At 41.8% G+C, this 23,541-nt stretch overlaps 1 protein-coding gene across 1 annotated transcript in view; it reads right to left on the minus strand.

Moving 5' to 3' along the window:
- Positions 1–4,895: 4,895 nt before the first annotated feature.
- Positions 4,896–23,541, minus strand: part of RDX (radixin) — a 73,287-nt gene continuing 54,641 nt past the window's right edge. Inside the window, exons 10-14 of the mRNA XM_075851598.1 lie at positions 20,593–20,723; positions 13,343–13,503; positions 12,404–12,496; positions 9,199–9,456; positions 4,896–7,655 (exon numbers count right to left, since the gene is read on the minus strand). Of these exons, the coding sequence (XP_075707713.1) occupies positions 7,491–7,655; positions 9,199–9,456; positions 12,404–12,496; positions 13,343–13,503; positions 20,593–20,723 (808 nt within the window). The 3' untranslated portion in view covers positions 4,896–7,490. The remainder of the gene's footprint in view (positions 7,656–9,198; positions 9,457–12,403; positions 12,497–13,342; positions 13,504–20,592; positions 20,724–23,541) is intronic.

Consider the following 23,541-nt stretch of genomic DNA (forward strand, 5'->3'; position numbering starts at 1 on the left):
AACATACCCTAACTGCAATCTCTCGCCCTGGACAGCTTCCAGTAACCCCAGGGGGAAGGGACACAGGAACTTTTCTTCATGTTATCACTCTATTACAATAATCGTCGATGTGCTTTCTGGTTGTCACATTTAGGGCTTGTCCACATGTAACAGAATGTCTGCGTATTTTCCGTCTGGAATTGTGGACAGAAAATACGCAGCAGAATACAGTAGCAGCAGAGTGGGTGAGATTCACTAAATCTTATCCACACGCTGCATAAAATTTCAGACCAGATTTTGACCTGCGGTGCGTATTTTTCGTACCGCAAGTCAATTCCTGCTTTGAAAAGTGGACTGAATTGCTGTATTATTCAGAGATGTCACCATCTCCCCACATTGAGAAAACGCAGCAAAATCCGCTCCATTTTCTACAGTAAAAAATGCAGGAAATGGTGCAGTTTTTCCGGAGCGGAAATCCTGCTAGTTTCTGCGGAATTGCTGCAGAAATTTGCTGCAATTCTGTTACATGTGGACAAGCCCTTATGTGTATTATTATCCCTCAGGCACACGGCTGTAGCTTTGTGCACAGTCCGTGATAACAGCACGGACAGGCCGCAGTGTTATCGGCAGAATGTTCGCAATCACGGACTGTGCACACATAAAATGTGCATTCATTTCAATGTGCCGGGACTGCAATTGCGGACCGTATAATGACATGTCTTATTTCTTTTTTTGCGGTCCGGGCTCTGGGCAATGCACGGACCGTGGAAACTAGGGTCGTGTGCATTGGCCCGCAGGTTAATATGTGTTCTATCAGCATTGTGAGAAACTAGACATGGACCGCACAATCCACAGTATATACGTTGATCTGAGCCGCTAGGCATAATTTAGAAACATGAACATGAGGTTCTTTGTAAACATTTTGATCAAACTGTATAAGCCCACTTGCCACTTCACGGCGACCTCTTTAAAGTGGGTCCCTACTCTAGCGGTTGCAGCACCGCATGGCGGCTACCACCACCGCAGCACCGCTCCTGCAGATATGTGTTCTATACTATCCGCAATTGCAAATAATATACGGCCACAAATGCACAGTTATGTACATGACACCTTAGAATATAAGAATTTACATATCTAATCACCCCCTGCACATGATCAGACCATTTACTGACTTCATGACTTTTTACCGGCACCAATTGCAGAGGTTTTTGGTGATTTTGTGAAGATATATACATAAAGATACAGGGATAAGTCGAATGTAGAAACTCTGCAAAACTTGGAACTTCTAGTTTTGTGCATCTCCGGCTCTGCTTGGGTCAGATTTTTAGGCTAGGTTCACACGACCTATTTTCAGGCGTAAACGAGGCGTATTATGCCTCGATTTACGCCTGAAAATACGGCTACAATACGTCGGCAAACATCTGCCCATTCATTTGAATGGGTTTGCCGACGTACTGTGCAGACAACCTGTCATTTACGCGTCGTCGTTTGACAGCTGTCAAACGACGACGCGTAAAATTACTGCCTCGTCAAAAGAAGTGCAGGACACTTCTTTGCAACGTAATTTGAGCAGTTTTTCATTGAATTCAATGAAGAACATCTCAAGATTACGGGCGTCAATGACGCCTCGCAAAATGCGAGGAGCATTTACGTCTGAAACGACGGAGCTGGTTTCTCCTGAAAACAGTCTGTAATTTCAGACGTAAAAGCCAGTTGTGCACATACCCTTAGCCACAAACATACATTTTTATGAAATGTTATGCTTTGATGCAAACTTGCATGAAGGTGCCCATAAATATGAGGGTATGATCACGCGCAAAATCAAAAACGGCTGAAAATGATGGAGCCGTTTTTGAAGCTGAAAACTTATTTTTGAGGCGTTTTTCTCTAGAAGTTTTTGGAGTTGTTTCTCCATTGACACAATGGAAAAACAGCTCCAAAAACGGCTCAAGAAGCGACATGCTCTCTTTTATAGGACGTTTTTTTTACATGCCGTTTTTTTAAACTGCGGTGTAAGAAAAACACCCCGTCTGAACAAACCGCCGTTTTTCCCATTGAATTAAATGGGAAGATGTTTTAGGCATTTAGCTACTGTTTTTTCAGATGTATTTTGGGGCATTTATGACCCAGACTACGCCTGAAAACACAGCGTGTGAACATTCCCTAAAGTACTGGGGGCCATTTTCACAATGTGCTAAGAGTCTTTCAAAAAATCTACAGGTATGGGGATATATGATTTTTATATTTAATAATTCAGGTTATATTTGTGTTGGTCAAATGCGTTCGACCAGTCCTGGCAGCAAAAGGGTTAAAATACGGATACTATTGCACTGAATCCTTTTTTTTTTTTAAATTGTCCATTTGCTTCCCAATTGCAAAATTAAGCAATTTTCTACATAGTGTTCATTCAAAATGTTCTTCTGTTAGGGAGTCTATGCTTGTATGAATTTTGAGGCGTTCACTTTATCCAGATTCACTAGCCATCTGTGTGATCCTTTAGACATTGATCAAGAGTATCCTTTTGTAAGCTATTAGGCGCTTACTTCAGGTGACACATTTCTATAGGCTACTTCACACACCGTTTGTCAGAAAATAAATTTATATATATATATATATATATATATATATATTGTACTTCTTTACATTGTGACACCAACTTGGATCTAAAAATTTTTTTGTATCTTTGCACTGTACCTTCAACTACACAGTTGGCCCTGTAACATATATATATATATATATATATATATATATATATCTCCAGCCTGCACTTGGCTTACTGTTGTATTTATTGTTTGGCCTATTTTAATGGATTTAATAAAATGTATATTCTAAATCAATTCCACTGGCTGTGGTTGTAATGCTCCTATAAAGGTCTTATGTAGATTTGATGTTCTTTGGAGTTTAATTCCAAATTATATTCGGTCTATGCTCCGGCTTCTGACAACCCACTGGTCTGGCCGGCTGTGTCATCTGCTCTCCCCTTTGCGCTCAGTGTAAGGTCGAATTTAGACAAACGTGGGGAAACGTCTGAAAAACGTCTGTTTTTCACATCAGAGTTGCCCCCGTGCAGGTCCCATTTTCACGATCCCCATAGACTTGAGTATCGAGGGATCCATGAAAACGGAAGAAAATAGGACACGTTCTATTTTTCAATTGACTCTTCACACAGTCCGTTTAAACAACAGCCGTGTGAACGGCCCAATTTAAACACAGCCGTCCGTGTGATGGCTGTTTTAACGGCCATCTGAATTCGGCCTTCGCGATGGACACAGCAGAGTAAATGATATCAGATAACGAGAAAAGAACCCACAGCAGAATCTGCAAGGGGAGGAATCAACTGAGGCTGTAGCTAGGGAGGAGAGAATCCGAAGCAGAGTGTGCAGGGGTAGGAAGAAATCAGACAGGCTGTACTACAAAGTAGATAGGGAGGAGAGCACACTTGGCAGGATCTACATGGGGAGAGAGCGAAATCACAGGCAGCATTAGTGTATGCACAGTAGGGAGGCGATATTACAGGGGCTGTATTAGAAGCAGTACAGGAACCAAGCTGTGCAGATACAGGAGAGCTAGTGAAGACCGCAGCATCCTGGAGTCACAGCACTTACATCCAGCATGTACAGTGTTACCAGTAGGGACACATCCACATGAGAAAACCAATGAGGAGCAGGTTGTCAACTGAATATCAAGGGGTCTGAAAACGTATGAGAGAATTAAGATTCCTCCTGAAACCATTTTTATTTTAACTCTAAAACTTGTTCTTAGCTTTTAAGCTTTGCACTTTTTCCACAGTGGCCACCGAGCCCTCACAATAGGCTGGCACTTCGTCAGTTTTTAGCAATACTACATCTGATGGAACAGGTCAGGATTTCTTCTCTGTCAGATGCATATAAACCCGTAGATTTAAAAAAAAAAAAACAAAAGAAAACCCCTCAACTCATGGTTTTGAAGGCATAGCGAGGTACAGTAGAGCTTCAGAGCGCTGTGAGAGCAGTATCACAGCTCTATACAACTGGGTACATGAGCCCTCACAGTGAAACTGAAAAATACGTTGGGTTTTTTTCTTCTCAAAACTCCACAAGTCCCTTTAAATGAAGAAAAATTAAAACCATAAACATATATTCATAATAGGCCATTGGGACCAGTCACAAGAATGCATTTTGGGAAAAACTCCTTAAGAGGATCTGTCACCAGTTTATTAATGTCCTATCTCCTAACTAATCTAATAGGCGCTTTGCTGCTGATAACTACAATGTGATTTTTTTTCAAAAACTTATTTGCAAAGTAGTGAGCATTTGTCTAAATATGGTAATTTGGTTATAAAAGCCAAATGGGAGGGGACTTTCTTTTCACTCTGGACAGCGTCATACAGAAAACATTACACCGTCCAATCAGCATACAGTTCTCCTCTTCCCAGCCCCACAGTGTGATCACATTGTATACGGCTTCCATTCTCTACTGTGTTTTCAACTGGTGATATCTCCGATTGTTTCACAGCTAGAACTGCGATCCTGGCGTCGTATGATTTAGAATCTCATATTTCATATGCCACGATATGGCTATTTGAAGTGATCCCGCTTCCCTCCAGCCTCAGTCTCTCACACGGTGTGAAGCAGCTTCATGCTGATAGGACAAGTCAGAGGCAGTGAGGAAGCTCCACCTCAGGAGAATCGCTGCTGTTGACGCCCATTTGTCAAGTATAGACACATTAAAATTTTTGGGCTCTTTTCTAAAAATGCAAAAGTGAACTTTTTGGGACACAATTGTTACTAGTATTATCCGTGTGACAGCGTCTATCAGTTTAGCGGGGAGATGGGGCATTACTAGAATAGTGACAGATCCTCTCTAAATCTACCACCTTTCATATTGCAATCCTGTATAGCAGAACAAACAATAAATATAGGCCCAAAAACCATAAGAAATGTCCATTATATCTTTATTGTTAAACAACCTGGCTGAAAATATTTGCAACTGCAGCTTTAATATACAAGAAAGATGCATAAAAGGGAAAATAATCCTAAATTTACTGTAATGAAATGATGCTGATCAATATACAGTCTTCAGAGCGTCTGTCTGGTATAGACCACATCTCTTCTCTTCAAGAAACTAAGAAAGAAATCTTTAAAGCCATGTGCCTGCTCTTGTGGGATGTACAGGAGCATATCCGAAGCTAGATATATATTAACCATTTTCTTCAAATGGAGCTGCAATATATTGCTTGCTGATTGGCCAGCGCATTAGGCCCATTGGTCCTTAGCAGGATTAATTGCGATAAAAAAAAAAAGTTTCCCTTTTCCGATAATGGCCACCTACCTGAATCAAAACTTCAAGTGCATTATCATCAAACTTGTCATTTATACCGGCACTACAAATGAACCTACAAATCTGCTCATCATTGTCTAAACACACCAGTAAACGACCAGAAAACCAACACTGATAGTGATTTAGTAGACTACGTTCACACGTTGCGTAAATTCCTGTGCGTAAATTCCACAACGTACTACAGGGGTCAGCAACCTTCAGCACGCCAGGAGTTGTAAAACTACAACTCCCAGCAAGCCCAGACAACCTTTGACTGGAATAATAAGGGGTTGTAGTTCCACAACAGCTGGAGTGCCAAAGGCTGCTGACCCCTGGCGTATTACAATAGCAGCAAAGTGTAGGAGATTTGAACAAAACTCATCCCCAAGCTTTTGTGCGAATTTTTTTCTGCTACGTGTGGACACTAAATCTGCAGCTCCTCAAATTTCGCTTGCAAAAGTGCTGCAGAATTTACCTGAAAATTCTGCAGTATTTACGCTACGTGTGAACTTCGCCGTAAAGTTAAAGCCTGCCGCACGATTGTCCCTCCAGGATCAGTTACAATATAAAGTATATATAGGAAGGAACCTATGCACATGGCTGGAAACACAATCTGAATGCTCTGTCCACTGCAAATGCCAACTCAGATACAGCATTGTTATAAGGCCGGTGCTATATCTACGGACAAACACATATATGAAATGTAATGACTGCAGCCACATTTTGCACGAGCCCATTATAGTGCAGGTTGGCGAATACTTTGGCTATGATCTGCCTCTAAACCAAGTGACGGCCAACGCTGACCTGCCCCCGGCCCGACCATGTTGTTGGTCATTTCTCAGCTATGTTTTAGGAGTCCAGGGGTTTGGCAGGAGATTGTCTGCAAAGTTGAATCTGCTTTTTGCATGGAAAGTTCAATCAGGACGGTCTCCATGTCAGCTCTATGTGCTTGGCTTATATGGGCCAGAGATCAATACCTTAAAGAGATATACACCTCCAAATGATATGTCCGTACAAGACACGTAATAACGCTGCTTTTTTTTATTACATGTGCTAAACCACCAGATGCCATGAATTCAACTGGTGATCGCGATGGGTTGTACTGCCCAGAATAAACCTATCCAAAGCAGCCAAAACGGAGCGTCATACATTACACGGAAGGCTGATTATGTGGAGGCGTTAATATCCCATAATGCGATGGTGGACATTTATAAAGGATTTCATGAGAAGCTCTTCATTACTAACTTCACATTTATCAAACAGAAAAGAAAAATAATCACATACTGAATGAAGGACTGAGCAGCCGGCAGCTAGCGGAGCCTGATGGGTGAAGTAGTTTAGAGGCTGCTTATAGACAATTACCATTCAGGACTGGAAGGTGGGACGTGTAACAAAAGGCGCATTATATGAAGAACGGATTGCATACAGTGCTTTCATGCCTAGAACATTTGAATGGTTATCAGACTCCTCTAAAATAATATGCTTATGACGACATACAAACTAGTATAGACATGTTATCAGTGGAAAATGAAGTTAGAAAAAAAAAAAAAGTTGAAAAAAACAACTCAAATCTTAGTGAAAAAACCATGTCGCTGGTACTAAGGACCAGTCATGGTGAGTATGTGAGGTAGTAGTAGTATAAAGCGCACTCCCTAACACTAACCTCTTATTAGAAAAGAAGCAAAGAAATCATATAAATGCCTTGTTATTGCTCGCATGCTAAACCAATCGTCAGGACATGGAACCTTAATTATGTTCCAGAACATTCTAAGCGGAGAAAAAAAAAATGTGCCAAAAATTATTATAGAATGGGATGTAAAATTACCAATGATCCCAAATTATGCAAGAACGAAAAAAAAAAAAAAAAAATTACATACGCACACACTAAACCGTCAGTTCTAGGCTCAAACTTGAGATGTCCTTTCAAAACTCAAAGCTTTATTAGCGGCTAACAACTACCTTTTAGGAAACTAATTGTGACGATATGAATAAGCAACATTGATATGGTGGAGTTATACACTGAAATCAGGCGCGACATGTTCAGCACTGCGGATAAAACCCATCTGTAATAGTCTCGCTTGATTCTATCCTCCACAGTCAGACTGCTACAGGGGCTTTGGCAAGGGGTGGGGCACTCTCCGTCATTGATTCCTCAAAGTCCTACTTTCTAATGTTGGTGATTCAGCATAGTGTAGAACGGGGTCCGTGCCTCTTCACATGGATTCGAACTCATCGATGCGCTGTTTCGTGTTCCCTTGTCGTATCTGGCGGAGCGTCTTGTACTTGTCGCGGCCTGCTTTCACGTTTTCGGCGTGAAGAACGTCGTTCTGTGTTTTCTTGGTTTCATCTCTTGCTTGTGCCAGCTCAGAACTTAAAGCCTGAGAATAAAATAAAAATGAAGCAACTTTTGCAAAATGTAGGGCCAGGAAAAAAAGCAGCGCTGGAATCAGGGAGACCGCACTATTCAGGTCAGTAAACCAGTTCAACTTATATGACCTAGCGACAGGTCCTCTTTAAGAGGACCCATCACATTTCCCGACATGTCCATTTTAGTAAATCGTTGCGTTTCTCCTGAAATAACAATTCTGGAACACTTTTAGAACTCTACGTTGCACCGTTCCTTTGTTATTACTCCTAGAAACGTGTGAATAAATTGACATCTGGGTGTTACCATTATCCTTGTTAAAGGGGTGTGTCACTACAGTCTCACTCTGTCTGCACTGATTGGATAAGGTCAGTCTGTGTAGAGACACGCCTCCCGACTATTAACACCCAGTTTTTAATTTATTCATAAACTCCTAGGAGGAACAACAGAGGAATGACACAAGAAAGAGTTCTGAGAAAAGCTGTTCCAGAATTGGTCATTTCATAGGAAATACAATTATTTAGTAATACAGACACGACAGGGGAGGTGACAGATCCTTTTAAAATTAGGAGAATATAGTGCGATGGGGTGGAACGGTTTATATTGTAAAGTTGTAGTATCGGTAATACAAGTTGGGTCATGGCATCATTATACGCCCCATCACCTTATTCACCGAATGGACGGCATAAATTTAATTAGGCCAAAACACAGCAAGGCCACTGCATAAGAATAGCGGAGGGAAGGTCTGGTCCCTTGTAGTCCAATAACTCCAACTATATTCATTAAGGTAATAAAAACACAATCTGCAGGACGTCTGTTTTTAATGTCTTAATAAAGTTATAAACGTGTTGCGTGCGCCCAGTCACCAGTCAATGGACCAACATCCAATCAAATATATGGGAGATGGGGACCGGAGTTCCTGCAATGTTTTGGGAGGGCGGCTCCTGAATGAGGTCGAGTTCCGAGGAAAAAAACCCATTTATGTTTGTGGCATTTTTCCGCTGATAATTAATAACGCAGCTGATGTTAGTTTAAAGTCAATAGGGAATGAAACGCACGATGAATAGCGCAGCTTTACTTAGCGGCTGTGGTTTTTGTTTCTTCGGCCCAGTAGTACTTTTTTTTTTAAATTGCAGCAAGCCTGGCTTTGGCATTTTTTGCCGCATTGTCTCCCATAGCCGTCCACAGGTTATCGCCTCATCACAAATGCACGTGTAAATGTGTGGGGTGTTTTTCAGAATTAATGACCATAAAAAAGTGCTACCAAAAGCATGTGTTGCAAAGAAGAAACTTTGCACCACATCAATTTTTAAAAATCACACGATTAGTAATGTGAATAACGCCACCTAAAAAACCCCGCAGGTAGTAAAACTATTTGCAAAAAAAAACACCAAAATTGCTATTAAAAAAAAAAATGCACGTACCATTACTAAAAAAAATAAAATAAAAAGCGCTTTTTTTTTAAAAAAATATTTTTTTTTTTTACACAAAATGCAATAAAGTGTGTGAAGGAAACCTTACGCTGCATATAAACATCAGTTAACATGAGCGGTTACCTGGAGCTGCTTCTTTACACGCTCGTTCTTTTCCGTTTCGGTCAGTCTCTCCTCTTCGCTCCGATGATTCATTACCCCTTCAGAGGAGAGTTCTGCGCTGGCCTCGGCGCTGTTCTCGTCATGCTCATCGTGCTCGTGTTCATTTTCTGCCGGCGCAGCGGGTGGTGGTGGAAGAGGCGGGGGAGGGGGTGGTGGCGCAGACATCACAGATTTCAGCTCTTCTTTGGTTTTTACCAAATCTTCTTGTGCAGAATATGCCTGGCAGAGAGAGGTAGAAGTCGTCACATTCTAAGTCTACATATAATGGGGGGATTTGGTAACTTTTCTGGCGTACAAAAGTCGCAATTTGTGGTATTTCTCTTTTAAAAAGGTGCGGAGGGGCGGTGCCACCTGCGGTCCGACACATTTACTATAATTATAGTGGAAATTTACACCAGCTCCTAGCGGTCTTAGATTTCATTGGTGGCAAACCGTCAAAGATGCAATAAATTTATTAGCCGGCGTGCGCCTCTAAATAAGTTTGTCGCATCTTACTCCTGCGGGCCAGTCTGGCGTATGAAATACCAGTTTTCGTTATTGCGCCCATGTGTTGAAGGATTCACAACAATGTCACGTTTTAGGACAAGGCTGAAGCGCTACTACCGAGATATCTTAGTACCGCTCAAGCTCCTCTGGCAAATTGTTATTAACACTCTACACTTCCACGACTTCACTGTTTGTAATACAAGTCAAAAGTCCTTGAAATATAGAAAAACTACAATTAAAAACCAGGGGTAGAGAAAAGACGTCTCTCTGTGAGAGATAAGAAAAACACAGAAGCCAACGTGAGACCTTATTGTCACCAACAGCTACAAAAAACCTCTCTAGAAGGGAATGTGGCCATGTGCTCAAATGTTTGAGTTCGCCTTCTCCATACTGTCCATCGCGCTTTCTGGCAGAGAACAATGCTGTGAAGGAGAAGGATGGGCTATAACTTGACCAAGACCCTAAGCATTGAGAGATATAGTGGTGGCCCATTTCTCAAGGCTGTGTTACCGCCATTACAGAAAAACTATTTCCACCCGAAAGAAAAATACGTCATGAAGATTTACAGGAGGCAAAGCAAACCCCAAATCCTCACCACTAACCATAGTACAAAATCTGTGTATATGTTCAGATAGCACCAGATATGTGGAAGGATGGGGTTTTGCATGGATAGGGGCCCAACCCGAAGAGTATAAGGCACACCAATTTTGAAACAAATGTATTTTTATTTTTGATGCCAGTGGCAGAGTGCGACGTTTCGGTCAAAGCGACCTTCATCAGGCACTGAGCCGTGCTGGAAAACTGTATAGGCGAGCGCTAGTGGTGCTGATAGCGGCTGGCCGCTGTATCATGGCGCTCAGGTGCTTTCAGCACAACTAGCGCTCGCCTATACAGTTTTCCAGCACGGCTCAGTGCCTGATGAAGGTCGCTTTGACCGAAACATCGCACTCTGCCACTGGCATTAAAAACAAAATATACTTTTTGTTTCAAAATTGGTGTGCCGGATACGCTTTTATACTCATAGTACAAAATCATCGGGCTCGGCACGGTTTGTGCAAATATTAGTTTATTCACCTGCATCTTCCTGTGTGACGACCAGCATGTAATATCCCCAAAAAAGCAGAGCAAGTTCCTAATCTCTTACATGCAATGGATCAGATTTTCCATTGATTGGAACCTGATTGTTTTACCAACAAAATACAAGGATAACGAAACTTTTTTTTTATACTGTACATCATACCATATACATCAATAGCAAACCACTCAAAAAGTTAGGCATTGGCAGCAAATTTATAGGCGTATTGCTAGCAGGCTGCTGGGATATGTGGAGCCCTGATATACATTGTAGTAATGTACAGGTTTGCCCATTAGTGCATTTAGACCCAGAGAGGGAAATGCTGGAATATATGGTATGTCGTGTCCCCCCTCCTACTATAGATGCTAGAATAAAGAAAGCAAAGGAAATCATCTGTGTGGCACTAACAAAAAGACTAAAGAATATTTAGGATTGCCCATCTTATTTCAATCTATCGAAAACCTGATCCCTGAAGAGGTGGAATTAAAAATAAAATGATAAAAATAATTATGACAATGATCTTGATAAATAGTTCAGTTTCCTCCGCTAGCCTCAGGAAATGGTTGATCTCATACTTCTCTAATCCGAATCTCTCTCAATTAGACATTAAACCATGACACACAATGCAGGAACGGACTGAAGAAAACAGCGCAATCCGACTGCTGGAGAGAGGACGGATGGGAAATGATCTGTAATTCTGAGTCATATGTTCTGGACTTCACTACATTAGAATTAACACGGGGAAAAAAATAAAAAAATTCTCATCCTTGTTTGGTCAAGGAATTACCACTAATGTTCAAGGAAAGACGCAGCAAACGACTGAAGAAATTAAACTATTTCGCAGATTTTATATACCATGATTATAAAGAAAAGAAAAAGTCAGCAAGACACACACAAACCACTTTGGGATGTGGGAAACCCGATACGTATTGATTTATAATGGCATATGCGTTCTACACCTTCCAAGTGCGATTCACAAGAAAGCTACATATGCAGTAAAGAAGCTTTGAATTTTTCCCAAAACCTTGGAATCCATCTGGAAAGGACCGGAAGGAGGAGCAGCTGACATCCGCAGTAGTGAGAACAATCCCATAGATGAATGACAGGTCAGAACTCTCCTCCCTTGTCCTTTCCATATAGATTTAGGTACGATATACAGCCTCTCCCCAACGTGGTGATTATAGTCATTTGACCGAGGAAAAAACATAAAAGTGGGTAATCGGGAGTACCTGCGGACACTGGCGACAATTGTGCTGTTCTTTCTTGCCCTGCAATAAGCCCCATGGTGCAGGGAGGTGGGGGAAGGTAGAACAGCGGCACCACAACTCCTGAGGTAGCTGCGCAAAGATGATATTTTTCTTCTGTGCGCAGATCAAGCGAATGTACGACGGTAATTGCAGCTGGAGATATTTTGGGTCTACTCCAAAGCTTGTCTGCCGCCAAATTGTTTTGAAACGAATAACACATTTGTGTACAAGTGTTTGCATGTTCATCGATCATAAATACACAATGCAGCCATGTCTCGGGGCCGCGCCTCAAGGTGCTAAAATTGTTGAGAAAATGTCTAGAACCAGTAGATCCACAGCGGGCAGAGAGAGAGATTACCTTCTGCTGCCACTCTGACGCTTCGTCCTCCTTTATCTTCTTCGCCTCTTCTAGTAAAGCAATCTTAGCGGTAAACTCTGCAAGCTCAGCTGCCTAAGGCGGAAAAATAAAAAAGTACACATCAAAAGCCGTAATCTTATTCTGTGCTGAATATCCAGAATATATACACCATAGATCAAATCTAGGACTACATAGAATTTCCTCACAGGACATCCAGTGCACATTCGTGGTTTCCTTCAGTCCCCCTCCCAGGACTGCCCCACTTTTTTAGTAATTAAAGTGCATTAGGGAATGTACTTTGCCATTTGAGTAATTTTTGCTAAAATATAAGTCCATCTCCCGCTACCATTTTATTATTGCTTAAAAATGCAACTTTGCAAATAGTCTTGATTAAAAGTATCCTCGTGTTTTGTGTCTACAGCTACTGTGGGCGCTTTCATGGTTACGCAGCACAAAAACTGTAGTCCATATGTCGAGTAGAATAGCTAAAGGCTCAAAGGCCACGGTGCAAAAGTCCCCCCCCCCCCTCCTTTCACTCTGGGCCAAGGGCCCCAACTTTAAGCCACATCTCTGGGTCTCACTGGCGGCCAGTGGCATCGCTAGGATCTTAAAAGATCAGTGGCCAAAGTCCCAAGGCAGGATGTGGTCTTCTCTATGTGTGCTGTGTATGGGAGACATGATCGCAGTTTTCCCTGAGCTAGTGGGTTGAGCCTAAGAATTAGAGACAGCCTGCAGAGGGGAAAACTGCGGCAAAAAAAAAATGCAGACTACAAGATCTCGATATAGATAAAAATGTCGACATTTAAGACTACAATTACCTAATGTTCTGATGGGAAATACTCCGTCCAGATGATTATATGTGGGGCTCACTAGAACTCTCCCTGAACCTGCCCCTTGTTCGTATGGGACACCTCCTCCCTACCCTGAGCGCGGTCTTACCAGCTGTTCTTGGTTTTTCATCTGGTCTGCCGCTTGTTTGGCCAGTGTAGCCTTGGCTTCTTCTGCAGACCGTCGCTCTTTCTCCAGACGTTCTGCCTCCTCTTTTGCCTTTTTTCGTTCTTGCTCCAACTCTAAAGCTTTACGCGTCTGCTCTTCTAACTCTATCAACACAAAAAACTGAAGTTTGTACACGAGCGCTTCTTCTTTCCAAGGTGTTTACTCACGACCGCACATACATCAGTTGGTAGCCGATATAATGAAAAACAAATGGATAGACCCAACATACCCGCACATGGTCTTGTAATGACGGATGTGCACTTATCGGTTTGGTAAGAGATCTGGAAAGCAAGTCACTTCTCATACAAAATCCGGATGTGGGGTCTTATGAGGAAGTGATTCCTTTTGGCCCCTTCAGGCACCAGTTCCCAAATGTGGCCACTGAAACTACGCTTCTATATTCAGCAACCAATCAGCTTTTATCAGTAGGCACCAATGAGCACTTCCCTCTGAGGCCCCATGCACACGACCGTAAAAAAGATCCATAATTGCGGTCCGCAATTATGGACCCGCCCGGTTACATTTGCTGCGTACATCTTTCCGTACCGCTATGGATGGGTGTCCGTGACGGGAATTATGGAGCATGTCCTGCTTTTCAATTTTTACGGGCCGTGCTCCAATACTTTGAACACGAGCACAGCCCGAAAATGCGGCGCGTGGCAGTCGACGGCCAGCCGTGCTCGCAATCGTGGGCCGTGATTATGGGCGCGGCCGTGTGTAGGAAGCCTAAAAACCTACAAAATCTTGCGGTTTCTTACATAGTAATATTATGTTTACATACGGCAGATGTTTCAGAAATTCCTGCAACCTTAAATCCTTCCCATACATCTGAACGGGGTGGTTTCTGTAGCATGTGCATTGATTTCTGCAAATTCCATTCAGATCAATGACAGATGTAGAAAATTTCTGCAACAAATGTGCCTGTGAATGTATTTTAAGCCTCCTGCACACGTGGCAGATTTGGTCACAGATTTAGCTGCAGAAACATCCCAATTAATATGAATGGAACAGATTTTAGGTTACTGTAAAAAATTTATGTAACAAAATCTGCAGTGTGTGCAGGGCCTAAGACTATGGTCACACGCAGAATTTTTCCCGTGGAAAAATCGGACGTGGATTTGTCTGAGATTGCACGACAGAAATCAAAGACGGGCCCTTGGATTTCGGATGTGGTTTCACAGTAAAAACAGCCGACTTAATTCCTGCAGATTAGCCCCATGCAATGGGTAGAACCTGCGAGCGGATGGCAGACACTTTTTGTGGTGCGATACGCAGTGTAAACCACATCTAGAATGGACAGGTCACTTATTTTTTTCAGCGAGGCGGTTTGCAATTCCGACTAAACAAGGTAGTTTCCCATTGAAAGCCATTGGAGGAAATCACCGATTCAGACGCTGAAAACGCATCAGAATCATGCCAGTTTACCTCGAGGTTTGTCCCCCCCCTGCCGTCACAATTTACTGTAAAGGCCCCACTTCACATCAAGTTTGCGCCCCACGTTTATTGCGCAAGTCGGAGAAGCTCCTGACAAACGATAAACTTTTTTTTTAATAGGGCTCCTTTTGGCGTCAGTCGGGCTGGTATAAGTTTTTTTAAGGATGGAATAGTGTAGTAGGACGCAAATCCTTCCAGAGGGATTACGCAAAAAAAAAAAAAAAGTATGCTCTGCGGTATCTGTCACAGGGATATGTTAAACGTATACATCAGTAAGCTCCCGATATCACGGTCCATAGATTGACCGGAGTCCCCGGGCAGAGAATATGGACAGTAACATCAGGGGATTCTCCAGGGGCGGATTTAGAGAGTAAGGAAGGAAACATCTGTATCACCTAGCTTTCCAAGACTCCGACATGGTAAATCTACCCCAATCAAAGGAGCCTTGAAAAGCCAGATAACATGCCAGGCGAGCACTAATATTGGTTGTCATCCAACTTTCCCAGAGACAGATAATTATTAAATGACAGAACCCCCATATTTACATCCACTCTCTAGAATTACAGCTATAACAGTCCATTCAATGAGGCCTATTCTTAGTCAGTTTACCTGGTAGAAGGCAGTAAGTATGAGTGGTCGGCACTAGTCGCCAGCTGTCTACATATGCAATAAGCTCTTGTTACAGATATCAGAGTATAAGCAGCTTGTAACACCAAATCAGTTTTACTTGTATAAAACCTGGGTGACATGCTGACTGGTTGGAGGATCACACAGGGTATATATGAGGAGGTTTGCTGCAGTATATTGGGGAGCACGATCGGATGCCACGGAATAATCAGTGTGTCCACTGCAAGCACTACAGGATTTTGAAATCTTGTGATTCAATCTGGAAGCTGCGAGTCCTACTTCCGGTTCACCCCACTTACAGTCAACAGGCCGCACTGTTCTCCCTCCTCGCAGTGGGGTAACTGGGTGATCTAGGTCTGTCTCCTACACTAAGCAAACGACTGCAACTCCCTCGTACAAATACTAAAAGCAATTAAAAATCTAAAGCTTCAAAAAAGGCAATATGTTTAAAAGTGTAGCTAAACGTTCAAACAAACTAGTGACATGTCAGAAGTTTGTATTGGTGGGGTCCGAGTGCTGAGACCCTCACCCATCGCTAAAACAAAAGCAGCAAAGGTGCTCGTGTGAGCGGTCCAGTGCTTCGTTTCTATTCAGCTTTTTACGGAAAGCCGATATATCGGAGTACGGGCTCATAGACTTTCTATTGAGTCCGTACACTATACATTTATTTTCGGAAAAAGGCGGACACTTAGCGGCTGAGCGCTCACACCAGCACCTTTGTTGCTTCGTTCTAGTGATTGGTATGACAATTCAGAAGTTTGTCAAACGTTTAGCTGCACTTTAAGAGGCTGAGCGTCATTCAAAATACTACCTGTCTGCACAAAGCCTTAAAAATACAAAATTAACAGTGTACTGTGAATTTTCAACTGCTGCGTGCGTGCGTGCCTCTTGCAGATTTTACTATTTGCAATGCAATGGGTAAAATCGGTCACCGAATCTGCACCAAGATCAGTATGTGACGGATTTCATCACAGATTTTTATGCAGGTATGGTTTCTGCTGCAACCCGGCAATATCAGCCCTTTACCTTTTTCCAAAATTTAGATTCACGTGCTCTGGAAGTTGAAGCAAAATGTCCACTGAGAGAGACTTTTTTAATTTATCATTTGGATCTCAAAATGAGGCTCTTGGTAAATGCTGCAACTTATTTTTTTAATATCATTAGAAATTTCTGTGGTTCTTTACTGATCAGGTCTACAGTAAACATAACAGAGCTCAAAATACCTCCATAAGACCCCATTCACATCGTGTTTGTGCTATCCACAGGGCGTATACGTTTTCAAACGCTAAAAAAGTATTGAAACGTATAGCTCAGCGCATACATGGACTATAATGGGTCAAGCGTAGACTGAAGTAACATCCGTTTGGTCTATGTTTGTCATGGTTTACGTTGGGATACTATTTTTTGAAAGTACTGAAAACCATAGTCTGCTAGGCTATTCTGTACTTCAAAAAAAACATATACGCGACGTAACTTTTTTTTTAGCATTGATCTCAATGGACGTTTGCAAACGTAATGCTATATGTTTGTATCCGTTTACATACAGTAGATCTATCAGCTTTTTTTTTCTATCAGTGTTCACTTTAACCCCTTAGTGACCACTAATACGCCTTTTTACGTCGGTCACTTATGGGCTTTAGGCTAGGCTGACGCCTTTTCACGTCAGCCTAGTCTAAGTCCTGCACGGGTCTCCCGTGCAGGCAGGAGCCGGGGCTCTGCTGTCTGATGACAACTGAGCTCTTGCTCCAACGCCCGCGATCCAAGTTTACTTCGATCGCGGCCGTTTAATGCCGCCGTCAATAGCGACCGCGGCATTTAACTTTGTTTACAGAGGGAGTGCGCTCCCTCTGTCACCCATCGGCGGCCCGCGAATGCAATCGCGGGTCTCCGATGGGGTGTCATGGCAGCCGGGGGCCTGATAAAAGCCCCCAGGTCTGCCCTGGACATATGCCTGTTAGGACGCGCCGGAGGCACGTCCTAACAGATTGCCTGTCAGATTTACACTGACAGGCAATAATGCTCTGGTATACGAAGTATACCAAAGCATTATAGCAGCGATCGGAACATCGCACAGTAAAGTCCCCTAGTGGGACTAATAAAATAAGTCATCAAAGTGAAATAAAGATTATTAATAAAAAGTACAGTAAAAAAAATAAATAAAACCATTTTTTTCCATAAAAAGTGGTTTTATTTAGTAAAAGTGTAAAAAAAAAAAAAAAAAGTACACATATGTGGTATCGCCGCGACCGTAATGACTCCATTAATAAAGTTAATATGTAACTTAAACCGCAAAGTGAACACCGTAAAAAAAAAACGAAATTGCAATTTTTTTCCATTGCCCCCCAAAAAAGTCATAATAAAAATGAATCAATAAGTCCCACGCACCCCAAAACAGTACCATTCAAAACTACGTCTTGTCCTGCAGAAAACAAGCCCAAAATATCACTACATTGATGGAAAAATAAGAAAAATTACGGCTTTTGGAAAGCGACGATGCAAAAACAAATAATTTTAGTTCAAAAGTGTTTTTATTGTGCAAAAGTCGTAAAACATAAAAAAACCTCTACATATGTGGTATCGCCGTAATCGTACCGACCCATAGAATAAAGGTCACATGTTATTTATGTCGCATAGTGAACGGCGTCAATTTAAAAACGCATAGAACAATGGCGGAATTTCAGTTTTTTTTTATAATCCCCCCCAAAAAGGTTAGTAAAAGTTAATATAAAAATTATATGTACCCAAAAATGGTGCTATTAAAAATTACAACTAATCCCGCAAAAAACAAGTCCTCATACAGCTATGTAGACGAAAAAATAAAAACGTTATAGCTCTTTGAATGCGACTATAGAAAAACGAATAAAATAGCTTGGTCATTAGGGCCTAAAATGGGCTGGTCACTAAAGGCTTAAAAAAAAATAAAAAAATATAAAAAAAAGAATATTTTTTTTTTTTACCTAAAAAAAAAAAAGTGACATACGTCGGTATAAGTTGGAGTATTCGCTAAACGTACACGCATAAAAAACCAGACGTAAACAGAAAATGGTACACGTTTAAGTTGGGACTGTTCCACGTTCTTCTAAAAATAAAACCTATACGCTCGGCGGATAGCACAAACGCGATGTGAATGGGGCCTTACTGATCTGCAGGCAGGCGAGAGCAGCGCAGCTGACCGGTGAACATGCAGCCAGTCCTGGGACGTGTGGTTCACTCCAGACAAGGAGCTTACAATGCTTCCACCAGTCTATCGTCATGTGATTCATCAATATCCCTTTTCATCCACATTGCCCTTATTATAGACTGGTAAACATGCCCTATACGCTGGTCAGTAGGAGCTGCATTAGAATAATGTGAAGCAAGAAATTCTGACGTACTCACTAAAGGCCACATCATTATAAAGAACAAAACAAGGTAAAAATGGATGAAAAATATTATAAGTCCCCAAGACATTCTGAGGTCACTTACAATATCCTTCCCACAAGTGGTACAAAACCTCTAAGACGAGGTTCAGCAGTTCGGGGCTCGGAACGAGAAAAACAGCCATTGATGTGCATAAGGCCAAGCTTACACAGGGCAGATTTAATGCTTCATAACTTAGATGTGATCGATTTTAGGTGGACCCTGCGTGTCTGACCCAATCTCAGCCGAGCCGTCAGTTCAGCCGAACTGACGAAATCTGCTAGGACAGAACGATTCAGCTTCTCCGTATACGGGATACATAGAAGCTGTATCGTAAAAAAGAAAACATTTTTTTTTTAAGTCAATTTGAAAAGTTGTTTAAAAACACAAATCATTGACTTATAAAAACAAACAAGCAAAAAAATCCTTAAAGAAGGTGTACGGAGCCTTTAAGAATTCGGTTTCTTTTACTTTTTCGGTTTTGTTGCAACATAAATATTGGTTATCCCAGTTGATTTCGTTTTTCAGACTATGCTGATCAGCTGTAAATTTCTCATGTTCAACGTGACTGGGTTCACACTGTGCATTTTTGGTGAGTTTTTAACCCGTTTTTTTTTGTTTTTTTTATATTCCATTTTAATTTTTTTTTACCAAAAGCGCAGTGTGAACCCAGCCTTACAGTTTTCCTATCAGCTTGTGAAAAGCCAATTCAAAAGGCAACAACCAATATTGCGGAATAGGAAAAACTTAATCTCTCTGTAAAAGAAAATCACTACCACCAAGGATAACCATTAAGGACAGGCCATCAACATATGAGAGGTGGGGATCAGACTCTCGGTACCACCGCCGATCAGCTGTTTTAAAAAAAGCCGTGGCACTCGGGCAAGGACTGCTTCCCCTTCATTCCTGTTACCGATTCGCAATGTGAAATGCCGATACACTTGCAGCAGCAGCGGCGGCGGTTCACATTACTACAGCCTGCTCCTATTCACTTGTATTTCAACAAACCCCAAAACATTGTGTAAAAAAATAAATAAAAAATAAAATGAATTTCCAGCGGACTTAAGACATGCGGCGGATTTTCAAAAATGTAGGATGACCTGATCTGTTGCGCAAATGCTGTAAAATTTGACCGTAGGTTTATTTAACGTCATTACTGAATCGGCGGCTATAACCGCACTGAACCTTCACATGCAGATTTTGTTGCAGACAATATTTGCGACTAAAAATCAGTCCCATTCATCCGCATGAGGAGGTTTCTGCAGCAGGCGCATGCATTTCTGCAAGTTCTTAAGATGAATGGAACAGATTTGCAGTCACAGAAATTTCTAACACGTGGATTCAATCGTGGATTTGCAGCCTGGATCAAAAGCAAAATATTTACGTGATGTGGGAATATCCAATGCTCTCCAATGATGATCTAATCATTTGTACCTGATCTGCTGGCACCCAATTCTAACGTTAAGGTAGTGATCAGGTTTTGCTTTGATGCCGCTGAAAAAAAATCTGAGGTTTGAGAAAATTCACTGCAAAAACAGCCACATTGTTGCAGCCTGTGAATACAACCCAAAAGCGGAGTACTTACTTCTTCCACAGAAGGAGAAGCAATGAATTTTTTTGATTCATTATTATAGCCCAAATAAATCCTGTGGGTTTTTTCTTAGTAAAGGATTGACCTTCGATATAACCGGTTAGATTATACAATGAATAGTTGTATTTCACTGGTTTTATACCTTTCTGCGCCTTTAGTGTCTGCTCCTCAATTTGCCGGAGACGTTCGATCAGTTCGTCCTTTTCCTGTTCTATTCGCTCTTTTTCCTTCTCCGCTATCTCCCTTTTCTTCTTTTCATTTTCTAGCTGAGCTCTAGAGAAGAAGAACAAACATGCGGGGGTGAAATAAACAAAGCCAAAAGGAGAACGGTAAGAACAAATCTTAATGACACTTCCTAACACCTGGCGCACAGCTGGGTGGTGTCGGCTGCAGACAGCTCATCGCGGTCTCTTGTACAGTAGGTGCCAAGAGAAATACTCAACACACAATTATCAGTTTGGCCACTGAGTACAACCCATAGATCATTAGGCAGTTTTTCTTTATGCGTAAAGCATTTAAAGAGACCGTACATAGAAAAAAAAACCACAACTTTTTGACCTATAGTTTGTAACTATCCATTTACATTTTTTTACAAGATTAGGAAGAAAAACAAATGGTCGGTTTGATGTGAATGGGGCTGAGCTGTAATACCAGTCACAGCCTCATGAACAAGAGTGGCGCTGTTTTAGTGGTGGAAAAAAAAAGCAGACCTTTGTTCTAACCCTGGATCAGAACTTTAAATCTACTAAAAGTAATTTAAAAAGTAATTTAAAACCAGACTACTTTCTTTCCCTGTGATGGTCCAGCGTGTTTCCAAAGAGTCTGAAGAAAAATGGTGCGGAGACGTCTCCTGCAGCACAGCGTGGCGACAGAGCCATTAACAGCGCGCACACCCTGTTGATGAATCTGAAGGGGGTCTTAAAACCATTCCAGTTCGGAACCAGCATTTTTTCCCTACCCCTTAAGTTAGAAAGGTTTGATAAAGGAGTCGCGCTCGGTGTGACTAGGAAGTCCTGCCTGGATTCCAAAAACATTCATATATGTCGGAAAAGTGTAGCACAGAGGGTTAATAAATTTGCAACAAAAGTTTGAGGTATGTGATCAGTTTTTCCGTGCTCTCTGTTGAGCTCTATTTTAAACTTTTTTCTCTTTTTAGTAAATCTTTACATAAACAATTCTATCGTTCACAAGGCATTTTTTTTATTTTTTTTTAAATCATCAACGGGTGTCTGCAGCCATACGGACACACTATGTCCGATCACCACCACTGCGGGGCTGGTCCTATAGGAAGATAAATCCACAAGTAAAAGTAAAAAAGTTTCGTTACCCTTAAATGATAATCGTATCGTCTGAAACTTTTCATGTCATATGTTGATGTGGCCAGAGAGCCGTGAATCTCTGTGCTACATCTGTACGATTTACATACGGGCGTGTGTAAGGCAAGTATATGGGCAGTATATTTTATTTCTGTCCGATTCCATATGAAAAAACAGTCAGTAAGTCTCTATAGGACATCAGAGGCATACAGAGATACAGTAGAGCCCCAGAGACTTCTATGGATACAATATTACAGCTCCATACAACTAGGAGTATTACGGCCCTAAGACAGATATAGATGTATGATATATATATAATACATGAGCTTCCAAAGTGATTTTACCTTCCTACACTTCTAGGACTAGCACAATAATATAACATATTTAGTTAGTCCTTGCTTATCCGATGTAAATCATTTTGCAGAGTCCATACATAACTGCACACCAGTGACCTGCAAGATGTGCCCCCCCCCCCCCGAGATGTTACAAAACTACACCTCTCATCGTGCCACGACACCCACTAGCCTCAGACCACTGCTCTAGACATACCTGCTTTACTATAGACAACCCGTTTACCGTATAATGACACAGACGCCGGTCTTCTTGATGAGAATGTTATATACAACGTGCAGTCTCATCAGAAGAGACACTTGCTACAGAGAAGTCCTACATCCCATACATAACACTGCAGATTACTGGAAGCAGTCAATGTAAATCTGTGTAACATAATCTAGTCTGATCTACTCACCAACTGACACGGTGAGAAGAATGTCTTGTAGAGATATTTAGCTGCGTCCGGCGGACAGTAGAGCATCTACCAGACAGGCCAGGGCATATTTAAGCCATTTTATACCATCATCTTCATTGAAGGTCTTCGGTTTAGTGACTGCCAACCTGACCTGTGTCTCCACCCCTGCCCTAATTCAACAAATCCTCATCATACGTGTCCCCCCTCCCCTAATGTATGTCATCTGCACAGCAGCAGGTAGAATGGAGGAGAATCACGACAGGTCTGACAGGTGCCAATTCTAATGCAAAGTGCAGAAAGGTTGGTGATAACTGGTCATAAAAGTAGAGCGGTAGTTATAGCCCTTATATTTATTGCAGCGGGGAGGAGGAAAATAAATAAAAAGAGCAACAAGTTAACATGAAGATTTAACCATGTAAAGGGTTCACCATGTAAATAAAGTTAAAGGATTGTAGAGAATTTTAAAAAACATAGCCGCTTTCTTCCTATAACAGCCCCGTCCCTCTCCAACGGTGGCGTCTGGTATTGAAGTGAATGGGGCTGAGCTGCAATACCATACTCAACCTGTGTACAGGTGTGGCGTGGTTTTTGGATGAAAACTCCAAAGAAAACTTCAGACTGGGAGATTTATATAAACTGATGCAAAGGAAAAACCAATCAGATTCCAGCGCTCCTTCAGATGCCTTTTGGAAAAGGAAAGCGGCAACCTAATTGGTTGTTATGGGCAGCTGTAGCAATTTTCTCCTAATCTCTGACGACCCCCCCACACCACCTAAATTTGCAAATTGCTAAAAGAAAATAGAGAAAAAAAACGAAAACTTTACTTAAAATTCCTGAGTCAAGGACCAAATAAAGCGTGAATTTCCTGGAAATCATGCGGACTATCAATACTTCTGTAGCAGAGGTGACCACACTGGATCTACAGACCGGAGTACAGATGCAATGTGGACACCTCTACCAGATGTATAACAATGATGGTGTATCTGACTGCTCGTGCCATTGGAAAACCCCTTTAATGAATAATGCC

This window comes from Rhinoderma darwinii, chromosome 2 (genome assembly GCF_050947455.1).
Source record: "Rhinoderma darwinii isolate aRhiDar2 chromosome 2, aRhiDar2.hap1, whole genome shotgun sequence".
In the NCBI taxonomy this organism is placed as follows: Eukaryota; Metazoa; Chordata; class Amphibia; order Anura; family Rhinodermatidae; genus Rhinoderma; species Rhinoderma darwinii.